Source organism: Boleophthalmus pectinirostris, unplaced genomic scaffold (assembly GCF_026225935.1).
Source record: "Boleophthalmus pectinirostris isolate CB_2022bp ecotype Guang Dong unplaced genomic scaffold, ASM2622593v1 HiC_scaffold_12, whole genome shotgun sequence".
Taxonomy (NCBI): domain Eukaryota; kingdom Metazoa; phylum Chordata; class Actinopteri; order Gobiiformes; family Gobiidae; genus Boleophthalmus; species Boleophthalmus pectinirostris.
Window position 1 is genome coordinate 40,711,951 of NW_026571018.1, and position 27,664 is coordinate 40,739,614.

The 27,664-nt window shown below is 46.8% G+C and overlaps 1 protein-coding gene across 1 annotated transcript; it reads left to right on the forward strand.

Moving 5' to 3' along the window:
- The first annotated feature begins 709 nt into the window (after positions 1 to 709).
- Positions 710 to 26,510, forward strand: LOC110175579 (arf-GAP with Rho-GAP domain, ANK repeat and PH domain-containing protein 1). Its single transcript, XM_020941776.2, has 26 exons — positions 710 to 937; positions 2,732 to 2,823; positions 5,382 to 5,446; positions 7,625 to 7,979; positions 9,502 to 9,591; positions 11,572 to 11,680; positions 13,506 to 13,598; positions 14,125 to 14,229; positions 14,822 to 14,882; positions 15,399 to 15,519; positions 15,589 to 15,853; positions 15,930 to 16,132; positions 16,315 to 16,397; positions 16,615 to 16,797; positions 17,288 to 17,356; positions 17,427 to 17,526; positions 18,124 to 18,180; positions 18,249 to 18,375; positions 19,942 to 20,041; positions 20,136 to 20,319; positions 22,403 to 22,448; positions 22,574 to 22,839; positions 23,003 to 23,212; positions 23,336 to 23,441; positions 23,938 to 24,079; positions 26,374 to 26,510. Exons 4-26 carry the CDS (start codon positions 7,625 to 7,627, stop codon positions 26,407 to 26,409), a joined length of 3,111 nt encoding a protein of 1,036 aa, XP_020797435.2. The 5' UTR covers positions 710 to 937; positions 2,732 to 2,823; positions 5,382 to 5,446; the 3' UTR covers positions 26,410 to 26,510.
- Positions 26,511 to 27,664: the final 1,154 nt, after the last annotated feature.

Consider the following 27,664-nt stretch of genomic DNA (forward strand, 5'->3'; position numbering starts at 1 on the left):
GCTGAGTGAGATTTTATTACATCATAGAATCTGAACGGGACTCGACATCTGTTCTTCTTTTGCAGACTGATCCAGAGAGACTTTTGTCCACAAACGTCACGGGGAAATTAAAATGTGCCGTTTCATTCCATTTTGTAATTTTTGTTTTCAGACTTAAAACTTAAAACTTGTATGTTTGTGTTTGTTAATGTGTGCATTGTGTCACCGTGGTAACCACTGAACACTTCACCAGTAGAAATGGGGGGTTGGACCTACTGTATGTTCATTTTCGCTGTAAAATGTGCTAAAATCTCCATCTCCATTCTGCCCTCCTGCACTCTCTCTTGGACTTTTTCAACTCCACGTTGGAGGTTTTTGTTTGGTTTTGATGTTTTTAGTTTTGAGTGGAGCAACCAGATCTAGAGTTGACCGTAGTCTTCTGTTAAAATTGTCAGTAATAAAATTGCAAGGGGCAGGTAAAACCTTTGGGAAATTATTTAAAACCTTAATAAAATTTACAGCCACTTCAAGAGTCAGAAGTCACTTCCTCACAGAGGTCGCCGTCTGTATAAAACATGATATTAAGTACAGTACTAAAGTACTTTTACTTCATTCCGTTCCAGCCCTGGACCGGGTAATGTGACCGGGATCATGTGACTGGGATCATGTGACCGGGATCATGTGACCGGGGCGTGTCAAACAGGTCCAGTGGAATGTGCTCAGACGAGTTTGAACCACGCTTTGTTTACTGTCATTTCACTGCAGGAAGCCGGGACTAAAGCAGGATTACACCAGGACTAAACCAGATCTAAACCAGGTCTAAACCAGGACTAAACCAGGTCTAAACCAGGTCTAAACCAGGACTAAACCAGTTCTAAACCAGGACTAAACCAGGACTAAGGGCAGGGCTGCGGTTGTTGATAAGAAGCTCAGAGTCTGACAGAGGAGATACTCAGAGGTGAGTCTCGCACATGTTTAACTCTCATTTAAAGCAGCACTGTGTAACATTTCTACATGTCTCCATAGAGATGTTATTGCTTTGTCTAAAATGTTCCACAGAATCGTTACAGAACTACTGTACATTATAGGTCACGTCTGTGGAGAGGCACCCCCACTCACACTAGGAATTCCTGTAGAATTGACCAATACAAACAGCAGTGATGAATAAACGCTAAATGGATTATATTTAAAGTCACACTGTGGAACATTCCAGTGAAAGCAATAACACCTCAAGACAAGCAGGAAGCGGAAAAGTATGTGTTATTTACTGTGCAAATACAAGTATGACATAACCACAGAGATAAGGATACCAAACCCCGAGTAAAAGTCCAGGTTTTACTGTGTTTGAGCAAATCTCAGTCTGTTGTTGTGATGTCATGAAGTGATAGTTACCAAGTTCTCAGCTCCTTTTCCCTTTAGTTCAGTCGAGGTCGGAAACTCCAGAACTGAAATGATCCAGATGATTCTAGTGAAGGTGTATGGAGTTTAAAAACACAGTGGAGCACTTCCTGTATCACCACATGATGACATCACAAGGTGGAACAGAGCATTTTCTGTTTTAGAGAAGAACTCAGTGTAAATAAACAGAACAGTGTGATGTGGGACCACTGTTGGGCAAGTGACTTTAAAACTGTAATGTGTTATTTATGACGTATTCGTGTCATTTCAAAGATTCGTTAAATTAAAATATTTCTGCATTTAAAATGTAAAACATGACACGATTATTACAGAACTTTAAATTACTCTCACCAAAATAACTGCTGAACTTTTACGCCGTATATGGACTGAACCAGGACTGAACCCGGACTGAACCAGGTCTAAACCAGGTCTAAACCAGGACTAAACCAGGACTAAACCAGGACTGAACCCTAACTGAACCAGGTCTAAACCAGGACTAAACCAGGACTAAACCAGGACTGAACCTGGACTGAACCTGGACTGAACCAGGACTAAACCAGGACTGAACCAGGACTAAACCAGGACTGAACCCGGACTGAACCAGGTCTAAACCAGGTCTAAACCAGGACTAAACCAGGACTAAACCAGGACTAAACCAGGACTAAACCAGGTCTAAACCAGGACTAAACCAGGACTAAACCAGGTCTAAACCAGGTCTAAACCAGGTCTAAACCAGGACTAAACCAGGTCTAAACCAGGTCTAAACCAGGACTAAACCAGGTCTAAACCCGGACTACGCCTCAAAAATCCCTATTGGTGGGTTTCAGATGACATCACAGCGTTCTGTAGGACAATATTATTTAATACAGATGGAGATCAGTTCAAATTTCTGTTGTTAAAATGTAAAATGATGTGATACTGTGAGTTCTAAGGTTTAATCAACTATTGAAAATAAGTTCCACATTTGTGGATTTAACTTTTGGATATTTCATGGCAAAGTTCAATGTGATTAATGCCCCCATTTGTAAGTACGACGTCATCATGCTCCAGAATCTGAAAACAACCAATAAAAACAGGAGTTTTGACTGAGAGCAGAGTCGCCTCTCCACAGATCTGACCTGATACTTTGTCTGGTTTGGTGCCCTTGGAGATAGAAAGGTTTAATGCCATATTGTGGAACATTCCAGACAAAGCAATAACATCTCCATGGAGAGTGTGTGACGGGAAAAATAACAGAGTGCATGTTTGAAGAGTAAATAAAACGTGTCACGTTCTGTCGGTGTAATTATCAGATCGGTCAAACCGGTTTGTGGCGCCTCTTTTGTGTTTTGAGACTTTACTGTGTCTCTTATAGATGACGTCACTTCCCGTTTCTCCACCTGTGCCTAAACCCCGGAGCTGTTATTCCAGGAACAGTTTTACCTCCGCCTCCCTGGCTGCCGACAGGTAAGGCACTCACCTGATGATGTCATCATGATGTCATCCTCGTGTCTGACACTTCCTTGTGTGAATCATTCTTTTATTGTTCCTCCGTTTCTGTGTTCTGTTCAAACTCCTCGTCTCTGTTCTACAGTAGTTTATACTGAGACTCCATGTCCCATAATCCTCTGCTCTGTTCTGATGTCGTTCCCTCGAGTTCTTCTCTCAAACTGAAAACACTCTGTTCCACCTTGTGATGTCATCATGTCCTGATAGAGGAAGTGCTCCACCGTGTTTTTAAACTCCACACACCTTCACTAGAATCATCTGGATCATTTCAGTCCTGGAGTTGTTGATCTCGACTGAACTAAAGGGAAAAGGAGCTGAGCACTTCATGACATCACAAGGTGGAACAGAGTATTTGGAGCTTTGGAGATGAAACAGACTCATAATAAAGAGTCACTCAAACATGTGTGAATGAAACACAACTCCAGCCCTGAGGGTGACCAGGAACAGTAGACATTAGAACAGTGGAACATTAGAACAGTAGAACATTAGAACAGTGGAACATTAGAACAGTAGAACAGTAGAACAGTAGAACAGTGGAACATTAGAACATTAGAACAGTGGAACATTAGAACAGTGGAACATTAGAACAGTGGAACATTAGAACAGTAGAACATTAGAACATTAGAACATTAGAACAGTGGAACATTAGAACAGTGGAACATTAGAACATTAGAACAGTGGAACATTAGAACATTAGAACAGTGGAACATTAGAACAGTAGAACAGTGGAACAGTAGAACAGTAGAACAGTAGAACATTAGAACAGTGGAACATTAGAACAGTAGAACAGTGGAACATTAGAACAGTAGAACATTAGAACAGTGGAACAGTAGAACATTAGAACATTAGAACAGTAGAACATTAGAACAGTAGAACATTAGAACAGTGGAAACATTAGAACATTAGAACAGTAGAACATTAGAACAGTAGAACATTAGAACAGTAGAACATTAGAACAGTAGAACATTAGAACAGTAGAACATTAGAACAGTAGAACATTAGAACAGTAGAACAGTAGAACAGTAGAACATTAGAACATTAGAACATTAGAACAGTAGAACATTAGAACAGTAGAACATTAGAACAGTGGAAAATTAGAACATTAGAACAGTAGAACATTAGAACAGTAGAACATTAGAACAGTGGAACATTAGAACATTAGAACAGTGGAACATTAGAACAGTGGAACATTAGAACAGTAGAACAGTAGAACAGTAGAACATTAGAACAGTGGAACATTAGAACATTAGAACAGTAGAACATTAGAACAGTAGAACATTAGAACAGTGGAACATTAGAACATTAGAACATTAGAACAGTGGAACATTAGAACAGTAGAACATTAGAACAGTAGAACATTAGAACAGTGGAACATGACTGAAAGCTCTCAGGGGTCAGTTTTGTGTGATGCAGGAGCTTTAATTTGCTTTAGTGACACTGCAGTGCTAACTGAGGCACCGCTCTGTCTGAAACTCTGTTAAACTGTGAATCTGACACAATCTGACCATAAAGACCTGAGTGACGTTTTAGTGTCAAATCAAACTAAACCAGTTTTGAGCCTGGGTCCCCTGTCCCAGCAGATTTATACAAAACCACTGATTTGTCCCACAGATGTTCACTTTGTTTTCTTATGTACTTTAATGTTTTTTTTTGTTTGTTTTTTTTTTTACTTAAGATACATGACTGAATAAGGTAAATACACTTTACTGTATTGTCTTTAAGAAGAACCCAAGATGTTATTATACAAGAAATGTCACAGGTGTCTCTATTTTGGACCAGTCTGATTCTGCAACAGTGAAGAGAGATAAAGTGTCATTTGTTTGGGTAAAATACAGAAAAGCTTCTAACCCGAACCACAACTCTGAAAACAAAAAATGTGACTATACCAACTCATGTTTGTCATGAACGGGCCGAGTGCAGAACATTTTTCCTTCACACTTGTTTCATAATTTTATTATTACCAGCCTCTACAAACTGAGGCTGTCCCACTTTTTGATTTTGAAAATCTGGTCACTTTATTCTGAACAGGACCATGAACGCTCTGATCACAGGGAAATGAAAATGTCTCTTTAAAACATTTTGGGAGTTTGTCTTGAGTTTTCAGACATTCTAAAAACTTTTCCATCAGTTTTTGCTGAGGTGTGTATTGTGTCACCATGGAAACTGCTGACCATTCCACCATAGCGATGCATGTAGAACACCCCCGGCATGTAGAGTGTGTGACGTCCTCTGAAACACAAACATTATGTTCATGATCATGTTCACGAAGGCGTCCACAGCCACGCCTGTTTTGGATTAAGGTCAGGGTTAATAATAGAAATAATTATGGCCTTCCTGAGCGGCAGAGATCAGGCTGGACGAGACGGACGAGGTTAAAAGGTTAAAGGGTTTAAGGTTGGGGTTAGGCTCAGAGGATAAAGGTCATGGGACTCATTTCCTTCTGATTTTCACATTTTTATCCTTGAAATGGTGAAGCTCAAAATCCAGCAGTTTTGATTTAGTTTATTTTGTTTCAGAGAAGAAACAGACTCGATCCGGACCAGAAGTGAGACCTGGACTGGACCCAGGACCGAGACCAAAGGTAAAACATCCCTAACTCTACACACACATTTTTTATTTTTTATTGAAGGAGTTTGGGCTGAAGGTGAATGGACTTTATGGAGCACCACCTGATGACATCACCAGGTGTTACAGAGACTTAGGGCGCACTCACTCTAGGACTTTAGAACCGTGTCCAAGCAGATTGCCCCTAAAGTCCTTTACATTTGTCCAGTGTGAGCAAAAACGAACCGTGCTCAGGCGAGGCCCAGTTGGGGCTTTGACCCGTTTGGGACTTTAACCCGGTTGGGACTTTGACCCGGTTGGGACTTTGACCCGGTTGGGACTTTGACCCGGTTGGGGCTTTGACCCGGTTGGGACTTTGACCCGGTTGGAGGAGGTGGGCCAAGGCGCGGCACAGTTGCTCATGTACGTGGACACTCGAGCTCTGTCAGATGCACTGATGTTATTCGTACGAGAAAACAGTCGATCCAAAACACACAGAGATACACACACTGACCTTCACTGAGGACTCCTGTCCTCCTGTCCTCCTGTCCTCTGTCCTCCTGTCCTCCTGTCCTCCTGTCCTCTCTCCTCCTGTCCTCTCTCCTCCTGTCCTCCTGTCCTCTCTCCTCCTGTCCTCCTGTCCTCTCTCCTCCTGTCCTCCTGTCCTCCTGTCCTCCTGTCCTCTGTCCTCCTGTCCTCCTGTCCTCCTGTCCTCTCCTCCTGTCCTCCTGTCCTCTGTCTCTCCTCCTGTCCTCCTGTCCTCCTGTCCTCCTGTCTCTCCTGTCTCCTGTCCTCCTGTCCTCCTCTCCTCTCTGTCCTCCTGTCCTCTGTCCTCTGTCCTCCTGTCTCTGTCCTCCTGTCCTCCTGTCCTCTCTCCTCCTGTCCTCTGTCCTCCTGTCCTCCTGTCCTCCTGTCCTCCTCTGTCCTCTCCTCCTCCTGTCCCTCCTGTCTGTCCTCTGTCCTCTGTCCTCCTGTCCTCTGTCCTCCTCTGTCCTCCTGTCCTCTGTCCTCTGTCCTCCTGTCCTCCTGTCCTCCTCTCCTCCTGTCCTCCTGTCCTCTGTCCTCTCTCCTCCTGTCCTCCTGTCCTCCTGTCCTCCTGTCCTCTGTCCTCCTGTCCTCTCCTCTCCTGTCCTCTGTCCTCCTGTCCTCTCTCCTCCTGTCCTCCTGTCCTGTCCTCCTGTCCTCCTCTGTCCTCCTGTCCTCCTGTCCTCCTGTCCTCTGTCCTCCTGTCCTCTCTGTCCTCCTGTCCTCCTGTCCTCCTGTCCTCCTGTCCTCCTGTCCTCTGTCCTCCTGTCCTCCTGTCCTCTCTCCTCCTGTCCTCCTGTCCTCTGTCTCTGTCCTGTCTCTGTCCTCTGTCCTCTCTGTCCTCTCTCTCTGTCCTCTGTCCTCTGTCCTCCTGTCCTCCTGTCCTCCTGTCCTCCTGTCCTCCTGTCCTCTCTGTCCTCCTGTCCTCCTGTCCTCCTGTCCTCTCTCCTCCTGTCCTCCTGTCCTCTGTCCTCTGTCCTCCTGTCCTCCTGTCCTCCTGTCCTCCTGTCCTCTCTCCTCCTGTCCTCCTGTCCTCCTGTCCTCCTCCTCCTGTCCTCCTGTCCTCCTGTCCTCCTGTCCTCCTGTCCTCCTGTCCTCCTGTCCTCTGTCCTCCTGTCCTCTGTCCTCCTGTCCTCCTGTCCTCTGTCCTCTGTCCTCCTGTCCTCCTGTCCTCTCCTCCTGTCCTCCTGTCCTCCTGTCTCTGTCCTGTCCTCCTCCTGTCCTCCTGTCCTCTCTCCTCCTGTCCTCCTCCTGTCCTCTGTCCTCCTGTCTCTGTCCTCCTGTCTCTGTCCTCCTGTCCTCCTGTCCTCTATCCTCCTGTCCTCCTGTCCTCCTGTCCTCCTGTCCTCCTGTCCTCCTGTCCTCCTGTCCTCCTGTCCTCCTGTCCTCCTGTCCTCCTGTCCTCCTGTCCTCCTGTCCTCTGTCCTCCTGTCCTCCTGTCCTCCTGTCCTCCTGTCCTCCTGTCCTCCTGTCCTCCTGTCCTCCTGTCCTGTCCTCCTGTCCTCCTGTCCTCTCTCCTCCTGTCGCCTAAATGTGCAGAATTACTGAAATATGTGTGAATGAAACAAAACACTGCTCCAGGGTTAAAGCTCCACTGCGGGACATTTCAGACATTAGACCAGGGCATTAGTTCAGCAGCGTTTAGGACGAGGTCATTATACACTTATGTGATGTCACTTCCTGTCTGCAGATGAAGCCCCGCCCCCTGTGCTGTCTCTGGGCGGAGTCAGTGACCTCATTGCGACTCACATTCCATCTTTCTCGGGATTGGCTCTCTCCATCAAAGACTCCGCCCCCTCCGCTACCCAGGCCCCTCCCCCTCAGCCCCTCCTCCTTCGGCCCCGCCCCCTCCGCTCCCCAGGCCCCGCCCCCCTCCGCTCAGACAGACATGTTCGCCGCCTTCTCTGACGTCCGCACCTTAGCCGGGCTCGTTAGTAATGTGGCTAACGCTAATGCTCCTAAAGCCACGCCCCCTGCAGAGAAGCCCCTCCCTCCTGCAGAGAAGCCCCTCCCCCCTGCAGGGCCATTCACACCTGGAGTCACAGGTAAAGCACGACGCACAGGGAGGGCACCTGACACACGGGGAGGGCACCTGACACACGGGGAGGGCACACTGACACACACGGGGAGGGCACCTGACACACACTGGGAGGGCATCTGCATGACACACGGGGAGGGCACCTGAACACACACGGGGAGGGCACCTGACACACACGGGGAGGACACCTGACACACACAGGGAGGGCACCTGACACACACTGGCACCACACGGGGAGGGCACCTGACACACACTGGGAGGGCACCTGACACACACTGGGAGGGCACCTGACACACACTGGGAGGGCACCTAACACACACGGGGAGGGCACCTGACACACACGGGGAGGACACCTGACACACAGGGAGGGCACCTGACACACACGGGGAGGGCACCTGACACACACTGGGAGGGCACCTGACACACACTGGGAGGGACCTGACACACACTGGGAGGACACCTGACACACACGGGGAGGGCACCTGACACACACGGGGAGGGCACCTGACACATACTGGGAGGCACCTGACACACAAGGGGAGGGCACCTGACACACACTGAGAGGCACCTGACACACACGGGGAGGGCACCTGACACACACGGGGAGGCACCTGACACACACGGGGAGGCACCTGACACACACTGGGAGGGACCTGACACACACGGGGAGGCACCTGACACACACTGGGAGGGACCTGACACACATTGGGAGGGACCTGACACACACAGGGAGGGCACCTGACACACACTGGGAGGCACCTGACACACATTGGGAGGGCACCTGACACACACTGGGAGGACCTGACACACTGGACCTGACACACATTGGGAGGGACACCTGACACACACGGGGAGGGACCTGACACACGGGAGGGCACCTGACACACACACTGGGAGGGCACCTGACACACACGGGGAGGGACCTGACACACACTGGGAGGGCACTGACACACACGGGAGGGCACACGGGGAGGGACACACCTGACACACAGGGGAGGCACCTGACACACGGGGAGGGCACCTGACACACACGGGAGGGACACGGGAGGGACACACACGGGGAGGGACCTGACACACGAGGGACTGGGAGGGACCTGACACACACTGGGGGAGGGACCTGACACACACGGGGAGGCACCTGGGAGGACCTGACACACGGGAGGGCCTGCACCTGACACACACGGGGAGGGCACCTGACACACACGGGACACACACGGGGAGGGACCTGACACACATTGGGAGGGACCTGACACACGGGGGACACCTGACACACGGGAGGGACCTGACACACACGGGGAGGGACACACACTGGGGAGGGCACCTGACACACACGGGGAGGGCACCTGACACACACGGGGGGACCTGACACACACGGGGAGGGGGACACACACTGACACACGAGGGACCTGACACAGGGAGGGACACCTGACACCACACACTGGGAGGGACCTGACACACGGCGAGGGACCTGACACACGGGGAGGGACCTGACACACATTGGGAGGGACCTGACACAGTGTTTGGTGCAGATGTGAACGCTCTGTCGAATCTGGTGAAGTCGATGCTGGAGCCAAAGGTCGTGGAGGTCACAGAAGTGTCAGAAGTCTCGTGTCCGAACGGTTTGTGGAGTTTTTTTGTTTTCTCGTCGTTTTTGTTTGGACTGACGTTAAAAGACGTCACAGCGGCTTCGTGAGTCCAGGCGAGGGCCATCAAAAGTATCGAACATCAGACTCGATATCAGTTTTGATACTAAAACGAATATCTTAACTAGATCCTCATTTTCACAGGTATCAATCCTAGAAACGTCTCATTGAAAAAAGAAAAGAGCCTTTCCTGAGTCGCTTTAGAACGATCTGGAGCACAAGGGTCAGAGTCAGGACACACAGGCCACGTTTACATGATGTTTTTAATTCCAAATTAAAGAGTTCTGAATTAAAATATTCCCTTTGGAGTTCACATGGAAATAATAATTCTGAATTGGTGTTTCTGTGTTAAACTGTTTAAATGTTCTTTATTTAATGTGTGTGAGCATCGGGGGGTTCTGATTGGACAGACACACACACACCAACGGATTTACGTCTTTGGGAGGAAAACACACACTTCATCTGCTCCCGGCTTTTCCGTCATCTGGGTTTGTTCCTCCACGGACACAAACACCATCCAAACTTTTCTCGCAATGGTTCTGATGATAATTGTTGTGCAGCGGCTGGAGAATCGTCTCATCACACTTTCCGTCTGTGAGTTGAGGAGGAGAAGGGAAGAGTGTCGGAGAAAGAGGAAGAAAAAAAAAGCTCAGCCCACTCCCGCATCCAAAGAGACGTGGATCAAAGTCCAGAGACAGGACTGGTGGAGCCGGATCGTCCGGATCAACGCATCAGAAGGACGACACGACGAGCATGAAGCACCCACATTATTTTTATTATTTTATTCAGGGTTAAATTATTTTTATTTCGGAATTAAAGCTCTCATGTAAACGTGGCAATAGACTGCAAAAAGTCATATCTAGTTTTTTTTTAGCTTGATTTCAGATTTCAGATTTGACTTGACAAGTAAAATATCTACCAATGGAAGAATGTTATTTTGTGCTTGATTCAAGTCAAATAAGATTGAGTTCCTTATTTTAAGTCCTTGAAATTATGTTAGTTTTTGCAGTGTAGACTAGTACACACCCATGGACCATTCTGGAACCCCCTGGACCAGGGACTAAACCAGGACTAAACCAGGACTAAACCAGTGATTACACAGATATCAGAACACACAAAGAAAGTTCTACCATTTAATATTTAATGTGGACAATCACATGTGTGTGTGTGTGTGTGTGTGTGTGTGTGTGTGTGTGTGTGTGTTTGTGTGTGTTTGTGTGTGTGTCACCTCATGTCGCAGGTCACTATAGGACAGTAATAGCAGATATTATGAGTCTATGCAGGTTGTTTTCACCAGTGCCAGTAGCTCCTGTTTCACATTTAAGTTGTAGGCCATTTTATATTTGTTTATATATATATATATATATATATTTCCAAGACACAAATGCGTTTTTACCAATGCACTGCTGCTTCCACTGTGTTACTGACATCGCCAACTTTAACATGACATTTCCATCGCTCTTATTGTCGCGTTCTGTTTGGATTTCCAACAATGAGTGGAATTACCAAAATAAAAAAATAAATAAATGGGATGTAGCACAAAATGTGAAAACAGGAGAATACCGCCTTGTAATCCACTTATTTCAACAAAGTAGCTGTAATCCAATTACCATTATTATTCATTGAAACAGTAACTGTAACTGAATACAGTTACTCATAATTTGTACTCTGATTACGTAACGGCGGTACATGTAATATATATATATATATAATTATATAGTATCGAGTCTGTTCCTTGGTTTCAATACCCAGTTTTAAAAGTCGGTATCAAATGTTGGTATGAATATTCAGTTTTAATTGTCACTTTTAAATGTCAGTATGGTTAGTTGTAAATGTGATCGCGGCGGCGGTGGCAGCGGCGGCGGCAGCGGCAGCGATGGCGGCGGCGTCGACAGCTCTGCTCCTCGCCGCTGTATGAAGTCAAACTTGAGTCCTGAGACTGAACGTGTCTTTCAGACTCGACACAGGCCAAAGTGGAGTTCCTGACCATGCTCTCCCATTGGACGAGCAACGAGGAGGCAGAGTCTGAATCCTCCAATGAGGAGGAGGAAGCTGCAGCTGTGCCGTGAGTGACATCATCATGAACCAATCAGAATGCTTTATAATCTGTCTCTAAAGCTACGCTCAGCCTGCAGGGCTTAATGCTCAACTCGGATTTTGTTGCGAGGTCGTTCATATTTCCAGTTAAATGTGACTTGTATGTGATCTCCAGTGTGAACTTTAAACACCTCAAAAGTGTCACACATGAGCATTGGAGACACGACAACGTCACACGCAGCGAGCGTCTCTGTGTTTACGGAAATCGCCTAAACATGGACACAGCATCGAGCACCTGAAGATTTTAAAGCTGCTCTCATACCGGAGCCAGAACATGTACAACTTATTACCTCCGCCAAGGAGGTTATGTTTTTGCCGGCGTTTGTCTGTTTGTTTGTCTGTTTGTCTGTTTGTTTGTCTGTTTGTCTGTTTGTTTGTCTGTTTGTTTGTTTTTTGTCTGTTTGTTTGTTTGTTTGTCTGTTTGTTTGTTTGTCTGTTAGCAACATAACTCAAAAAGTTATGGACCGATTTTGATGAAATTTTCAGGATTTGTTGGAAATGTGTAAAGAAAGAACTGATTTCATTTTGGGGGTGATCTGGAAGAAATCCTGGATTCTGGATCACTTCAAAATTTTAGTTAACATTGTGGTAAATGGGGCCAAAAATTTTGTTTCTCAATATCTCGATTAATTATTGACCAAACCCCATGAAATTTGACTCAGGGATGGACAATGGGATCCTCTTTCATATTCCAAAGGCTGATCCGGATCTGATCCAGAAGACTGATTTTATCGCAATTTATATAAAAAATGAGGGTAGTCCTTGGCGGAGGTCTGCGCTCTCTGAGTGCTTTTCTAGTTTGTTTTGTGGAGGATTGCGAAGGAAAAGGTCGAGGTTTTTGGCTGTGGCATTTTGTGGGGCAGTGTTAGCAGGGTCCCTCTACACAGTGTTGTTGTGACCATTAAAACACAGTTCATGTTTTATTCTCTTTTTGTGTGGTTACCCCGTTCCCCACGGACACACTTCACTTTATTCACAGGTACAGTTCATTCATAATTTTGTGCCTCACGTGATCAAGACTTCTCACACGCTATTGGGCAAATCATAAGTCTCTACTATAACACAGACAAATAATAAAATGAGAGCACAACACAACAGGCAGTGACAGCAATTTCCTCAGAAAGCAACGTGTGTTTTTGACCCCCAGGCTTCTGCATCTGATCTTTTAATCACTGAACGACACTGATCTGATTTTTTCAAATGCGACTCAGGCCACTTGGATATGTGCTCCTAAAACTCATACATATCTGATCTTTTGACATGCGACATGACGTCGTCATGTCCTCCAGTGTTCATGCGGGACACTTTTGGAGTGTTTAAAGTTCACACTGGAGATCCCATACAAGTCGCATTTAATTGGAAATGTGAACAACCTCGCTAAAAAAATTGGATTTCACAAAAAATTCGAACTGAGCATTAAGCCCTGCAATCTGAGTACAACATGAGTCTATATTTTACATGTACTTACTTTTGCCCTTTGTCAATGTGACCCACTGTGTACACCTGTGTACACCTGTGTACACCTGTGTACAACTGTGTACACCTGTGTACACCTGTGTACACCTGTGTACACCTGTGTACACCTCTGTACACCTGTGTACACCTGTGTACACCTCTGTACACCTGTGTACACCTGTGTACACCTGTGTACACCTGTGTACACCTCTGTACACCTGTGTACACCTGTGTACAACTGTGTACACCTCTGTACACCTGTGTACACCTGTGTACACCTCTGTACACCTGTGTACACCTCTGTACACCTGTGTACACCTGTGTCATGTGACCCACAGCACGCCTCCAGAACACCTCACCCCCTCTCGCCCGGCCCCGCCCCCTCCCATTCCCCCCAGCCAATCAAAGAAGCCCAAAGCACGCATCCCCAGGTGAGTTTTGTTACATTATTCTTCAAAAACTCTGCTGTGTTGTTCATTTCAAGTGCCTTTTAGATGTTTAATTTGAATAAAACACTGTTAAAATCATTATTGAACTTTTTACAAAATTTTATTTTCATTTGGAAAACATTAAATGTAGGAATGTAGGGAATTCCATGAGTGCTACCAAGCAACCACGCACAGAAATGATTTGGCAAATAAAAACACCGCAAACACCTTAATACTGTTGAAATCATGTTTAAAGTATTTGGAAAAAAGTGTTTATTGCATTTAAATAGTTTGGACAGAATTTTCCCAGTGTGATGTCATCAGTGTGATGTCATCAGTGTGATGTCATCAGAGTGATGTCATCAGTGTGGGAAACTCTAAAATAGATCTCTCTACTTCCTGTCATTTATTTTTCTACTTTTCTTCATAAACTGTTTCTTGATTTGTGTAAAACTGTAATTTATTTTTACAGCAGGTTTTATCACCAGAATAAGTGGTGTTTATAGTGAAATATTCTTTTCTTCGTCAGAGCGGCCACACTGAGGGTCTCGAGGAAGAAGGGCGCTGGGGGTCCTCCGGCTCAGAGCCCGTCTGTGGCTCGCAGCAGTTGGCTCGACGTGTGGAAGGGCATCAGGTGTAACTCAACACATCAAACACATTTACACTTGATATTTGCAGCTAGTGTCATCAGCTGTCCCTGGGGGTGTCACCATGGTAACTGCTGAACATTTCACCACAGACATACATGAAGAACACCCCCAGTGTGGTGCCACTCTTGAACAAAGTAGAGGTCATTGTTTCTAGAAATGTCCACAGTATTGCATTAAACAGCTCTGTCTCCAAGGAGACACCAAGTTTCAAGTCAAATCTATAGAGAGTCGACCCCCGCTTAAACAAGATATATAAAGATGTATAAAAATATATACAAATACATAAAGATATATAAAGATATATAAAGCTGCGGTCAGATTGGGGCATCAAGGCGTCCAGTTTACATTCAAAGTCTATATGGACGTGCATCTAGAGTGTCCTGCGTTTTGCGTCACGTCTTCAGGCGTCGACACGGCATGTCTTGAGTGTTCAGGTGCTTCTAGTACTTTGATGTCGTGGTCTGAATGCAGAATTAGTTTATTGCCAGACTAACCCTAACCCTAACATAACATCTCCATGGAAACAGGAAGGTTACATGTTGTGACATCACATTTGACCCTTGACCTCTGTTACAGACACAACGTGGTGTGGGCCACATTTGATGGACAAGTCATGGCTCTGTGGAAAAAACGCAATGTAAGTCTCCCCTTTCACAGCAGAGAAACTTAAACTCCAGAGGGAGCTATAACCTAGCTGTGTTGAAGTCGCTGTTGATTTGGGAAACCTTAGTAATTTTTCTAAACTTGAGATTGTAAACCTTGGTTTTAAATTTGATCCACACCTTAAAAGTGCCAGTCAGAAGCTCAGAGCTGGACAGGCTCTCCTGTTTTTAAATCTCTTCTTAAAACACACTTGTTCACTTTGACCTTTGACACAGTTTGAAATGATCACATTTTATTAGATTGTTTTTTATCAGTTTCTGTTTTTATCCGTGCTCTTTTATTGTTTTTAATTATGTTCTGTAGCACTTTGGTCAACCTGTGTTGTTTTTTAAAGTGTGTTATAAATAAAGTTATTATTTTCCAGGACCGCTTCAGTGAGGTGATGTTTATTTGTCTGTTGGGTTAGATTGGGGGAGGGGCTTATGTGCATTTGGTTTTTTTTTTATTTGTCTGTTGAGTGTGTTTTAGGTGTGTTTGTTTTGTTTTGCAGGACCGCTTCAGTGAGGTGATGTTCCACTTGTCAAATGTCACAAACATAAAGTGTCAGGACAAAGGACGCTTCTCCGTTTACCTTGGAAAGAAACACTACGACTTCATGGCCCACAATGACGGTCAGAGCGCCTCCTGCTGGACACTGTGCGCTTAAGTATAAACAGTCTAAACTTTCCCCTGTTTCACAGATGTGAAGGAGGGCTGGGTCTCTTCTCTCCAAATGGCTCGAGGCTGTCCTAGTCCCGCCCCCCCTCAGCATCATGGGCCAATCACATTGAAGGAGCCACGCAGTCGGGCGTACGCCGCTGTGCAGGGCGCTGAGCTTTGGGTGTATCCGAATAAGGACAGTTTTGCGGTGGGCGTGGCTTCGTTTGCTGTGCAGCTGATCGTGGCATCGGTGAAAAAGAGCGGGAAACATTTGTTCAGCCTCATCACGCCGTTCAAGAACTTCAGGTTTTATCTTTATTTCAAAACACAATTAGTAACAAGTGCAAAACATATCCCTAAACAAGCCCCGCCCTCTCCACAGCGTCTCCGTCGATTCGTCCAAAGAGCTCTCCGTCTGGATGGACACTCTCTCCTCCAGCATCAGCAGTTCCCTGGGCAGCAGCCAGGTGGCGCTGCGTCTCTGGGACCAGAATCCCAGCACCAAACTGTGTGCTGACTGCGGAGCGGCGAATCCAGAGTGGGCGTCGGCCAATCTGCTGCTCGTGCTTTGCCACACCTGCGCAGGTGAGAGAGACTTTACTAAAATCCATAAAATACTTCAACTAAACATTTCTCAAAGTGCAAATAACACAGCTGCACAGGTGAGAGGATGTTTACTACTGAGAATGTTAAGTTTGATGATTAAAGTACAGATACATTAAGTGCAGAGTTCAGTGAAGTTTGACATGTTCTTTTTTTCATTACAGGAGTCCACAGGTCTTTGGGAAAAGTCTCCAAAGTCAAGAGTCTGACAATGGACAACAAAGTGTGGACAGAGGCGCTCATCCAGGTCTGACAATTTTACAGACTCTTTAGGTACCCTAACCCTGACCTCAGATCCTCCTCTAACCCTGACCCTCCGCTGACCCTCTCCTGACCCCTGACCCTGACCCTCCCCTAACCCTGACCCTAACTCCTCAGATAGTCCTAACTCTGATATAACCAGTTTAGATCCATAATCTATAACCGGACCATAATTCTCTGGTCACTGTGTCTTGTGACCACAGCTTTTCGTTTCCCTTGGAAACCAAACAGCCAATCAGATCTGGGCTCCTGTCGTACCGGCAACAGAACAGCTGAGCCCTGATTCATCAGATGAAGCGAGGTCAAAGTTCATCCATGACAAATATGCCAAGGGACGATACAGACGTCTGCACGCCCTGTCCTCCAGCCAGGACCTGATGGACCAGGTACAGAACTAAACCAGGTCTAAACCACAACCAAACCAGGTCTAAACCATAGACTATTTACATAAATGGACAGAACTAACAGGAAAAAACAGGAAGTTCACATCCGGTGCTTCCGGCTCCTTCTGACTCCAACTTTCATTGACTCCCATTGGAATACTGGCACCACGCTCTCCATAATTGCTGCTGTGAGCCTTGACATTTTGGTCTTAAAATGTTTGTATTAACCTGCTCTACATGATCCTGATTTTTCTGCTATGAAATAGGTCAAATCCGGCCTAAACCAGGTCTTTTGGAGGCCTACACCAGATCTAAACCAGGTCTAAACCAGATCTAAATCAGGTCTAAATTAGGTCTAAACCAGGTCTAAACTAGGTCACAAAAAGTTTGTGAGACAGACTCAAGTGAGACATGATGAAACACTGAAATCATGAAATGAAATGGAAGACTTTAACAGGACCTTAGCAGGTCTTTAACAGTAGTTTTTCTGCAGAGGCTCAGGGAGGTGGTGTGTGGAGACGACGTGGATGAAACTCTGTCTCTGATCTGCTCTGGAGCAAAGGTCAGTGCTTCTGTGACCTTTCACCTTTCACCTTAAAGCCTACAGCTGACCCCTGCTTCTGTCTAATCAGGTGACCCAGACCGATCTGCTCAGCCCCGCTCCCATTCACCTGGCGGAGAGGGCGGGGCAAGCCCTGCAGGTGGAGCTGCTGCGACTCAATGAGTTCACAGGTCAGTCGCACCAAAGACGTCCTCCTACACTGCAAAAAATCTTGGACAAAATGTGTAATGTGTATTAATGCATAAATCCGTCAGAACATGACTTAAATGTAGTGAAATTATCTGTCCATGCAGCGAGATCATTTTACATGAGAAGTTCTCTTAAAATAAATGACCTCTAGAGTAGAATGAAGCATCTGTGGTAAGTCATCATGAGATGGAAATAAGTTTAAACAAGTGATGTGTTGCAGGGAAAACTATGGTAAATGGATTGTAGCTTTTTTCAAACATTTATGCCTAATTTAAGATTTTTTGACTAGCTGAGTCATGGAAGAAATATATGGGATGATTTTTAAGATGATACAACCAATTCAGAATGAATGAGTTTATAATAAATCTGAAAACAATACAAATAACCTGATTTAAGGTTTGAAATCTTGGGGGAAGGGGTTAGGTGCAGGGGGAGGGGTTAGGTGCAGGGGGAGGGGTTAGTTGCAGGGGGAGGGGTTAGGTGCAGGGGAAGGGGTTAGGGCCTGGGTGATACATTCAGACACAGAGTGTTTGACGAAGCTGATCTTGTAAATCCTCCTAAATTTCATTTTCTAACAGAAGTCCCGCCTCCACATCCGCTCAAGGCCGATGACAGCACAAGCTCCGCCTCCTCAGGTAACTCTCCACATTCTGACTCTGTCTCCTGATTGGTCCAGAACATTTACCTGTCGTTACCTGTACAGGTGAGGAGGAGGAGGAGCTTCACGGGAAACTAGAGGACGACCGCTTCCTGTTTTCTCTGGAGAACGATTCTGCAGCGTACGACGTGTTGGACCTGAGAGAAGTGCACGCCGTGTTTCTGCACAGCGGGTCAGAAATGCATTTTACAGCGACGCGGAAAAAGTTTACACGATCTAAAAGAGAATTATTACAGAACTATTGACTAAACCTGAACTATTAACATAACTGATACCAAACAGAACCACAGGACCACAAGACCACAGGACCACAGGACCACAGGACCACAGGACCACAGGACCACAAGACCACAGGACCACAGGACCACAGGACCACAAGACCACAGGACCACAGGACCACAGGACCACAGGACCACAGGACCACAGGACCACAGGACCAAGACCACAGGACCACAGGACCACAAGACCACAAGACCACAGGACCACAGGACCACAAGACCACAGGACCACAGGACCACAGGACCACAAGACCACAGGACCACAGGACCACAAGACCACAGGACCACAGACCACAGGACCACAGGACCACAGGACCACAGGACCACAGGACCACAGGACCACAGGACCACAGGACCACAAGACCACAGGACCACAAGGACCACAGGACCACAGGACCACAAGACCACAGGACCACAAGACCACAGGACCACAGGACCGCAGGACCACAAGACCACAAGACCAGGCAGGACCAAGACACAAGACCACAGGACCAAGACCACAGACCACAGGACCACAGGACCACAGGACCACAAGACCACAGGACCACAAGACCACAGGACACACCACAGGACCACAGGACCACACCACAGGACCACAGGACCACAGGACCACAGGACCACAGGACCACAGGACCACAGGACCACAGGACCACAGACCACAGACCACAGGACCACAGGACCACAGACCACAAGACCACAGGACACAGACCACAAGGACCACAGGACACAGGACCACAGGACCACAGGACCACAAGACCACAGGACCACAGGACCACAAGACCACAGGACCACAAGACCACAGGACCACAGGACCAAAAGACCACAGGATCACAAGACCACAGGACCGCAGGACCACAAGACCACAGGACCGCAGGACCACAAGACCACAGGACCACAAGACCACAGGACCACAGGACCAAAAGACCAAAAGACTACAGGACCACAGGACCACAAAACTACAGGACCACAGGGCTACAAGACCACAGGACCACAGGACCACAGGACCACAAGACCACAGGACCACAGGACCATAAGACCACAGGACTACAAGACCACAGGACCACAGTACCAAAAGACCACAGGACCACAGGACCACAGGACCAAAAGACTACAGGACCACAGGACCACAAGACCACAGGACCACAGGACCACAAGACCACAGGATCACAAGACCACAGGATCACAAGACTACAAGACCATAGGACCACAGGACTACAAGACTACAAGACTACAAGACCATAGGACTACAGGACCACAGGACTACAGGACTACAAGACTACAAGACCATAGGACTAGAAGACCACAGGACCACAGGACCACAGGACCACAGGACCACAGGACCACAAGACTACAAGACTACAAGACCACAGGACTACAGGACCACAGGACTACAGGACTACAGGACTAAACTCTACACGATTCTACACTAGTCTCATAGCGCCCCCTTCTGTCTGTTCTAGGAACTCTCCTCAGTTCCAGATCCACACTCTGAATGGAACTCTGGTCTGTGCAGCCGACTCCACACAAGAACTGCTCTCACACTACTACCACATCCTCAAGGTAAGACCAAGACTAAACTGGGTTTAAACCAGATCTAAACCAGGTCTAAACCAGGACTGTTAAAGGCTTTGATCTGATTGGTCCCTCTCCTCAGGTGATCCTGCCCTCAGGTGTGTCTGATGCAGAGGTGGGCGGGGCCTTGGCTGTCAGTAAAGTCTGTGTGGTGGAGATGGGCGTCCGCAGCAGCCAATCAGACGCCTGGATCCTGCTGTGGGTGGGCGGAGTCAGTCTTCACCAAAAACAGAGCTGCCTCCAACTGCATCCAATCACACGCCACGGTGAGTCTGTCCAATCACACGCCACGGTGAGTCTGTCCAATCACACGCCACGGTGAGTCTGTCCAATCACACGCCACGGTGAGTCTGTCCAATCACACGCCACGGTGAGTCTGTCCAGTCACACGCCACAGTGAGTCTGTCCAATCACATGCCATGGTGAGACTCACTGTGTGTTGGTGTGTGTGTTTGGGTGTTCTGTGTGTGTTGGTGTGTGTGTTTGGGTGTTCTGCGTGTGTTGGTGTGTGTGTTTGGGCGTTCTGCGTGTGTTGGTGTGTGTGTTTGGGCGTTCTGCGTGTGTTGGTGTGTGTGTTTGGGTGTTCTGTGTGTGTTGGTGTGTGTGTGTGTTTGGGTGTTCTGTGTGTGTTGGTGTGTGTGTGTGTTTGGGTGTTCTGCGTGTGTTGGTGTGTGTGTTGGGCGTTCTGCGTGTGTGTTGGTGTGTGTTTGGGCGTTCTGCGTGTGTTGGTGTGTGTGTTTGGGTGTTCTGTGTGTGTGTGTGTGTGTGTGTGTGTTTGTGTGTGTTCTGCGTGTGTGTTGGTGTGTGTGTGTGTGTTTGGGTGTTCTGCGTGTGTTGGTGTGTGTGTTTGGGCGTTCTGCGTGTGTTGGTGTGTGTGTTTGGGTGTTCTGCGTGTGTTGGTATGTGTGTTTGGGCGTTCTACGTGTGTTGGTGTGTGTGTTTGGGTGTTCTACGTGTGTTGGTGTGTGTGTTTGGGTGTTCTACGTGTGTTGGTGTGTGTGTTTGGGCGTTCTACGTGTGTTGGTGTGTGTGTTTGGGTGTTCTACGTGTGTTGGTGTGTGTGTGTGTTTGGGTGTTCTGCGTGTGTTGGTGTGTGTGTTTGGGCGTTCTGCGTGTGTTGGTGTGTGTGTTTGGGCGTTCTGCGTGTGTTGGTGTGTGTGTGTTTGGGTGTTCTGTGTGTGTTGGGTGTGTGTGTGTGTTTGGGTGTTTCGTGTGTTGGTGTGTGTGTGTGTGTTTGTGTGTTCTGCGTGTGTTGTGTGTGTGTTTGGGTGTTCTGCGTGTGTGTTGTGTGTGTGTGTGTTTGGGTGTTCTGCGTGTGTTGGTATGTGTGTTTGGGCGTTCTACGTGTGTTGGTGTGTGTGTTTGGGTGTTCTACGTGTGTTGGTGTGTGTGTTTGGGTGTTCTACGTGTGTTGGTGTGTGTGTTTGGGCGTTCTACGTGTGTTGGTGTGTGTGTTTGGGCGTTCTACGTGTGTTGGTGTGTGTGTGTGTTTGGGTGTTCTGCGTGTGTTGGTGTGTGTGTTTGGGCGTTCTGCGTGTGTTGGTGTGTGTGTTTGGGCGTTCTGCGTGTGTTGGTGTGTGTGTTTGGGTGTTCTGTGTGTGTTGGTGTGTGTGTGTGTTTGGGTGTTCTGCGTGTGTTGGTGTGTGTGTGTGTGTTTGGGTGTTCTGCGTGTGTTGGTGTGTGTGTTTGGGCGTTCTGCGTGTGTTGGTGTGTGTGTTTGGGTGTTCTGCGTGTGTTGGTGTGTGTGTTTGGGCGTTCTACGTGTGTTGGTGTGTGTGTTTGGGTGTTCTACGTGTGTTGGTGTGTGTGTTTGGGTGCTCTCCGTGTGTTGGTGTGTGTGTTTGGGCGTTCTACGTGTGTTGGTGTGTGTGTTTGGGTGCTCTCCGTGTGTTGGTGTGTGTGTTTGGGTGTTCTGCGTGTGTTGGCCTTTATTTTGTGTAGAGTGTGCAGATGTCCCTATTTACCCGTGACAGTCCCAGTTTTGAGCCGTGTGTCCCCTGTCCCAGCAGATTTATCCAAGGCCACTGATTTGTCCCAGTTTTATATAAGAAATGTCCCATGTGTCCCTATTTTTGACAAGTTTGATCCCCAGCGACAGTAAAGAGGGGAATATTATCATTTGTTTAACTAAAATAGAGAAAACTGTGCTTGAAAATGACCATAAGATAAAGAAATACACTCTGTTGCACGGACAGAACTTCTTCCGTTTATATACTGAGCCACAAGTGAGTCGAGAATGGACAATTTTACCGCTCTTTTCACAATTATATGTTCACCAACAATCCCAACCCAAGTATATCCCCGTTTAGACTGTTGACAATCTGGTCATCCTAATTTTGTGCTTTGCAGAGATGGATCCATCTGAAAACACTGTGACGCTGGACACCAGAGACAGGTGACTCTTTAGCCAATCATGCTGCAGAGAATAGAGCACACCCCTTTACACAGGACAGAAATGCTCTGTCATTGGTCGATTTATGAACTGATCATGTGCTCTGCCCTCTCATTGTTCGGTTTCAGGAGTATGTCGTTCCGATTCGAGGACAATTTGAGCTGCTCTTCCTGGTTCAGCCATCTGTGCTCCGCCTTCAATGCTCAGCAAGCCAATCAGAGCCCAGCAGTTAAACCAGGAACCAATCCAATCGCAGCTCCATACCCAGCAGCCAATCAGAATGCAGGATCATCTCCACGAGCCAATCAGAGTGGAGGGCTGTACCCAGTGAAGTCAGTGAAGGGAAGAGTTCCTGTTTCAATCGAACGCTGCATTTCTCACATCACAGCTCACGGTATGAAGACCAGGACTAAACCGGGTCTAAACCGGGTCTAAACCGGGTCTAAACCGGGTCTAAACCGGGTCTAAACCGGGTCTAAACCGGGTCTAAACCAGGTCTAAACTGGGTCTAAACCAGGTCTAATGACACAGTATAATGTGTTGTGTGCATTGCTCAGGTCTGAAGGTTGAGGGCGTGTACCGCCGTAGTGGTCTGACAAACAAAGTGAACCGATTGGTGGAGGCACTGATGAGGTCACCAGGCTCCGCCCCTCTGGAGAGCGATGAGCAAGGCGTCTTGGATGCAGCCACCGCCCTCAAACGCATCGTACGACAAATGACAGGACTGGTCCCTGAACACCACATGCCACAGTGGAGCCAAGCTGCAGGTCAGCAGTAACAGTGACAGTAGTTGCAGTAGCAGTACCAGTAGTAGTAGTACTAGTAGTAGTAGTAGTTGTAGTAGTAGTAGTATAACTAGACTAGAGACTTTTGTCTCTGTTCTGTTGCAGTGATCTCAAACGAACGCGCCCGATTCGCCGCCTACAAACAGTTACTACGAGATCTGCCCGACGACAACAGAGCCACTCTCAATGCACTGTTTGCACACTTCTACATGTAAGTGCCCCTAAACCAAAAACCCTAACCCTAACTTCTACATATAAGTGCCCCTAAGCACATCACCAAAGCATTAGACATCCCCACTAGACACTACACCCGCCCCCTAAACACTAGACACTACTCCCTAGACACTACATCTGAAAAAACCCTAACCCTAAGTCACTAAATGATCTTCACCGGATCCACATTTTGGCCGATCTGAGCGCGGTCTTCTTTTTGTCATTATGCCACTCCGACGAAGATGAAAACATAGTGAACAAAAAGGTTTCAAAGGTCAAGCGAACGCCACGCCTCACCGAACAAGCTCACGACTTTTTCAGAATATCCCAAAATCTGCTCAAATCAGAGCAAATCACCACTGACAATCAATGAGACTAAAGATCATGTACTATTAGAACCTACATAAACACACATACCTCCCCCCTTCTCTACCTCTCTGTCCCTCCGTCTCCTTTGCTCCGCCCTGTTTCACCTGTCTTACCTGTGTCCTCAGGATCCAGGTGTTCTCGCAGGTGAACCTGATGTCTGCTCATAATCTGGCGTTAGTCCTGATCCCGACCCTGTTCCAAACCCTGAACCAGGATTTGGTCCGACTGCTGCGAGAGTTCATTATCCACCACACTCTGCTCTTCCTGGTAACCCTGCCCCTAAATCCGCCTCCTAACCCCTAACCCTGCCTCCTAACCCCTAACCCCGCCTCCTAACCCCTAACCCTGCCTCTAACCCCGCCTCCTAACCCCTAACCCTGCCTCTCACCCCGCCTCCTACCCCTAACCCCGCCTCTAACCCCGCCTCCTAACCCTTAACCCCGCCTCCTAACCCTTAACCCCGCCTCTAACTCTGTCTCCTTTCTCACATAAAGGTTGGTCAGGTATGACTTGAGCTACACCAAAGGATATGGTCCCAAAATGGCCGTGAGCTCAGAACCCTAACTTTCTTTATTTGGTCATTTTAAATCTATAAACAATAAAGGAGGAAAAATCTTTCTTTCACAAGTAAAGTTCAGTTACACTCATTTGCTGCTCCACATGTTACTACAAAAGACTACAAAATAAATATTTATAACTAGAAAAGCACTCAGAGAGCGCAGACCTCCGCCAAGGACTACCCCCATTTTTTATATAAATTGCGATAAAATCTGTCTTCTGGATCAGATCCAGATCAGCCTTTGGAATATGAAAGAGGATTCCATTGTCCATCCCTGAGTCAAATTTCATGGGGTTTGGTCAATAATTAATCGAGATATTGAGAAACAAAATTTTTGGCCCCATTTACCACAATGTTAACTAAAATTTTGAAGTGATGCAGAATCCAGGATTTCTTCCGGATCACCTCCAAAATGAAATCAGTTCTTCCTTTTCACATTTCCAACAAATCCTGAAAATTTCATCAAAATCGGTCCATAACTTTTTGAGTTATGTTGCTAAAAGACAAACAAACAAACAACAGACAGACAGACAGACAACAAACAAACAAACAAACAAACAAACAAACAAACAGACAAACAAACAAACAGACAAACCATGGCAAAAACATAACCTCCTTGGCGGAGGTAATAAAGATATTTAAACAAAAGAAACCCTAAGTAACAGAAAAGTATTGTTACCATTGATCCTTGTCATTCATAAATTATTTTAAATCCTTTAAAAACACAAACATTATGAAGAAGTGGAGGTAACTCGAGAGCTTTGCCTTTGGGCTGAGTTCCCTCTTCACCACAACGGTCCAATACAGCGACCGCATCACTGCTGACGCTGCACCTGTCCACCTGTCAATCTCACGCTCTGTCCTCCCCTCACTCGAGAACAAAACCCCGAAATACTTGAACTCCTCCAATTGAGACAGGGACTCTCCACCCATTTGGAGGAGTTGATCTTCATCCCAGACGCTTCACAGTCGGGTCAAACCACTCCAGTGCTGCAGGTCCTGACCCGATGAAGCCAACAGGACAACATCCTGTGGTCCCCAAACCAGACCCCCTCTGGCCCCTGACTGCACCTAGAAACTCTGTCCATAAAAACAACAAACAGAACCAGTGATAGGGTGACCCTAGCGGAGTCCAACATGCACCGGGAACAGGACTGATTTACTGCCGGCAATGAACACAGCTCCTGCCCGGTCATATAAGGACCAGACAGCCCCCCACAGGACACCACGAGGGACACGGTCGAACGCTTTCTCCAGATCCACAAAGTACATGTGGACTGCGTAAACTCCCACGAACCCTCGAGCGCCCGATGGAGAGTGTAGAGCTGATCCAGTGTTCCACGACTGGGATGAAAACCACACTGCTCTTCCTGGATCCGAGGTTTGACTATGGGCCGGATTCTTCTCTCCAGTCCCCTGGAATAGACCGTCAATTTTCCAATGTTAGTCAATGGAAGAAAGGGTCAGTAGGAGCTGGAAGAGTGTTCATGCAAACTTTCTATTTAGAAAGCTACGGTTAGTGTGTTAGCTATGATTATTTATATATAGTCTATGGTTTTGACAGGTGAATTAACAGTTATGTGTAGTAAAGGTTAGTGACCACTTGAGGGTGCACTACAGCGACTCTGTGTATTCATTATACGCTCCAATGGTTTATAACAGTGGAGCAGGTTTGATGCATTTCTGTGCCTCCTAACCCTGCCTCCTAACTCTGCCTCCTAACCCTGCCCCTTAACCCTGCCTCCTAACCCAGCCCCCTAACCCTGCCTCCTAACCCAGCCCCCTAACCCTGCCTCCTTACCCTGCCTCCTAACTCTGCCCCTAACCCTGCCTAACCCTGCCTCCTAACCCAGCCCCCTAACCCTGCCTCCTTACCCTGCCTCCTAACCCTGCCTCCTAACCCTGCCCCCTAACGCCATCCCCCTCCCCCTATTTGTTCCTCTTCTGTCTTGTGGACATTTCAGAGTATTTGAGAGCATTAATAATGTTTAATGTTTTTCAGACTGGGGTGGACGAGGACCAGATCACTTTTCTTTGAGGATGTTTTATTTTGACCTTTTTTTTTAACATAAATGTTTTAGTGCTGGATTTGGTGACAGTTGTATTCATAAACCTCCAAATAAAATGCTTTTTACATTACTTTTTTTTTTTTATTACTTACCTGCTTAAAGGGTTTTCTGTACCCTGATGACTCTAAGACAAATTGCACATATAACCCTGAAGGTTAATAGAGCATACTTCATTTCCAGGCCATCTGTGGTGGAACCTGTATGGGTTAAGGTTCTCCATGAATCTATAATATGAAGCCCTCTGCCCCTGCCACTTGGGCACTGTGGAACCAGCCCACAGGACTGCAGCTTTGCTCGCCTGGAGCGGAAAAGTGTCCACCCAGACATCATCGTTTTGTTCAGCTTAATTTTTTTGTTCTTTTTAGTTGTTTTGTTTTTGGGGGGATTTTTTGTTTTGTTTTGTTATGTTTTCAGAAAGAACTATGTACAAAAAGTATTTACAAAAATTGAAAAATATTTACAAAAAATAAAACTGGTGCCTTAAAAACTACGTTTCGGGTAGTATTCTACCCTTCTTCAGGCTCAAGGCACTCAGGGGCTCTGTGGCTGAGAAGGGATGATGCTGTTGCTCCATAGAAGTGCAGAACAGAAATCTTATTAGGGACCTGTGCCCAACCGGAGGGTTAGGGTTAGAGCCTTATGTTTAAGGCCCCGACTCCAGTCGGAAACGGGTGATGCACGGGCTCTCTCACGGGCGTAGACTCTACGCCCCCCACCCCTCAAAGCACGCAGACCCAGCTCACAGTCCGTCACCTGGATTGTCTGGAGTGGACCAGGGTCCACCCAGACTCCATTCTTTAATTTTTTTTAGTTTTTTGTTTTGTTTTTGTTTTGTTTTGTTTAAATTAACAATTTATATATTTACAGAACTATTTACAAAATAGAAAAAAAGTGCCTTCAGAAGAACGTTTCTGACAGTAATCTGTCCTTCAGATTCGAGGCACCAAGGATCTATTGCCACTAAACTAGGAGACAAGTTGCTCTGCTGAGAATCAATGTTGAAATGAAAAACAGAGTCTCATTTCAATGGACAGAGAGGGCCGGGGCAGGTGGGCATGGCTCAACCAATCTCCTCACTGCCAGATAGCCTAACCTAAATAATAGGTCAATCAGAAAACAAAATCTATTCTTTTTGTGAAAAATGTTTTTAATATTCCTATGTGAAAATACTATCTACATAACTTTACCAAAAATATATAGTATATACAAGAAAGTCCAGTAGGG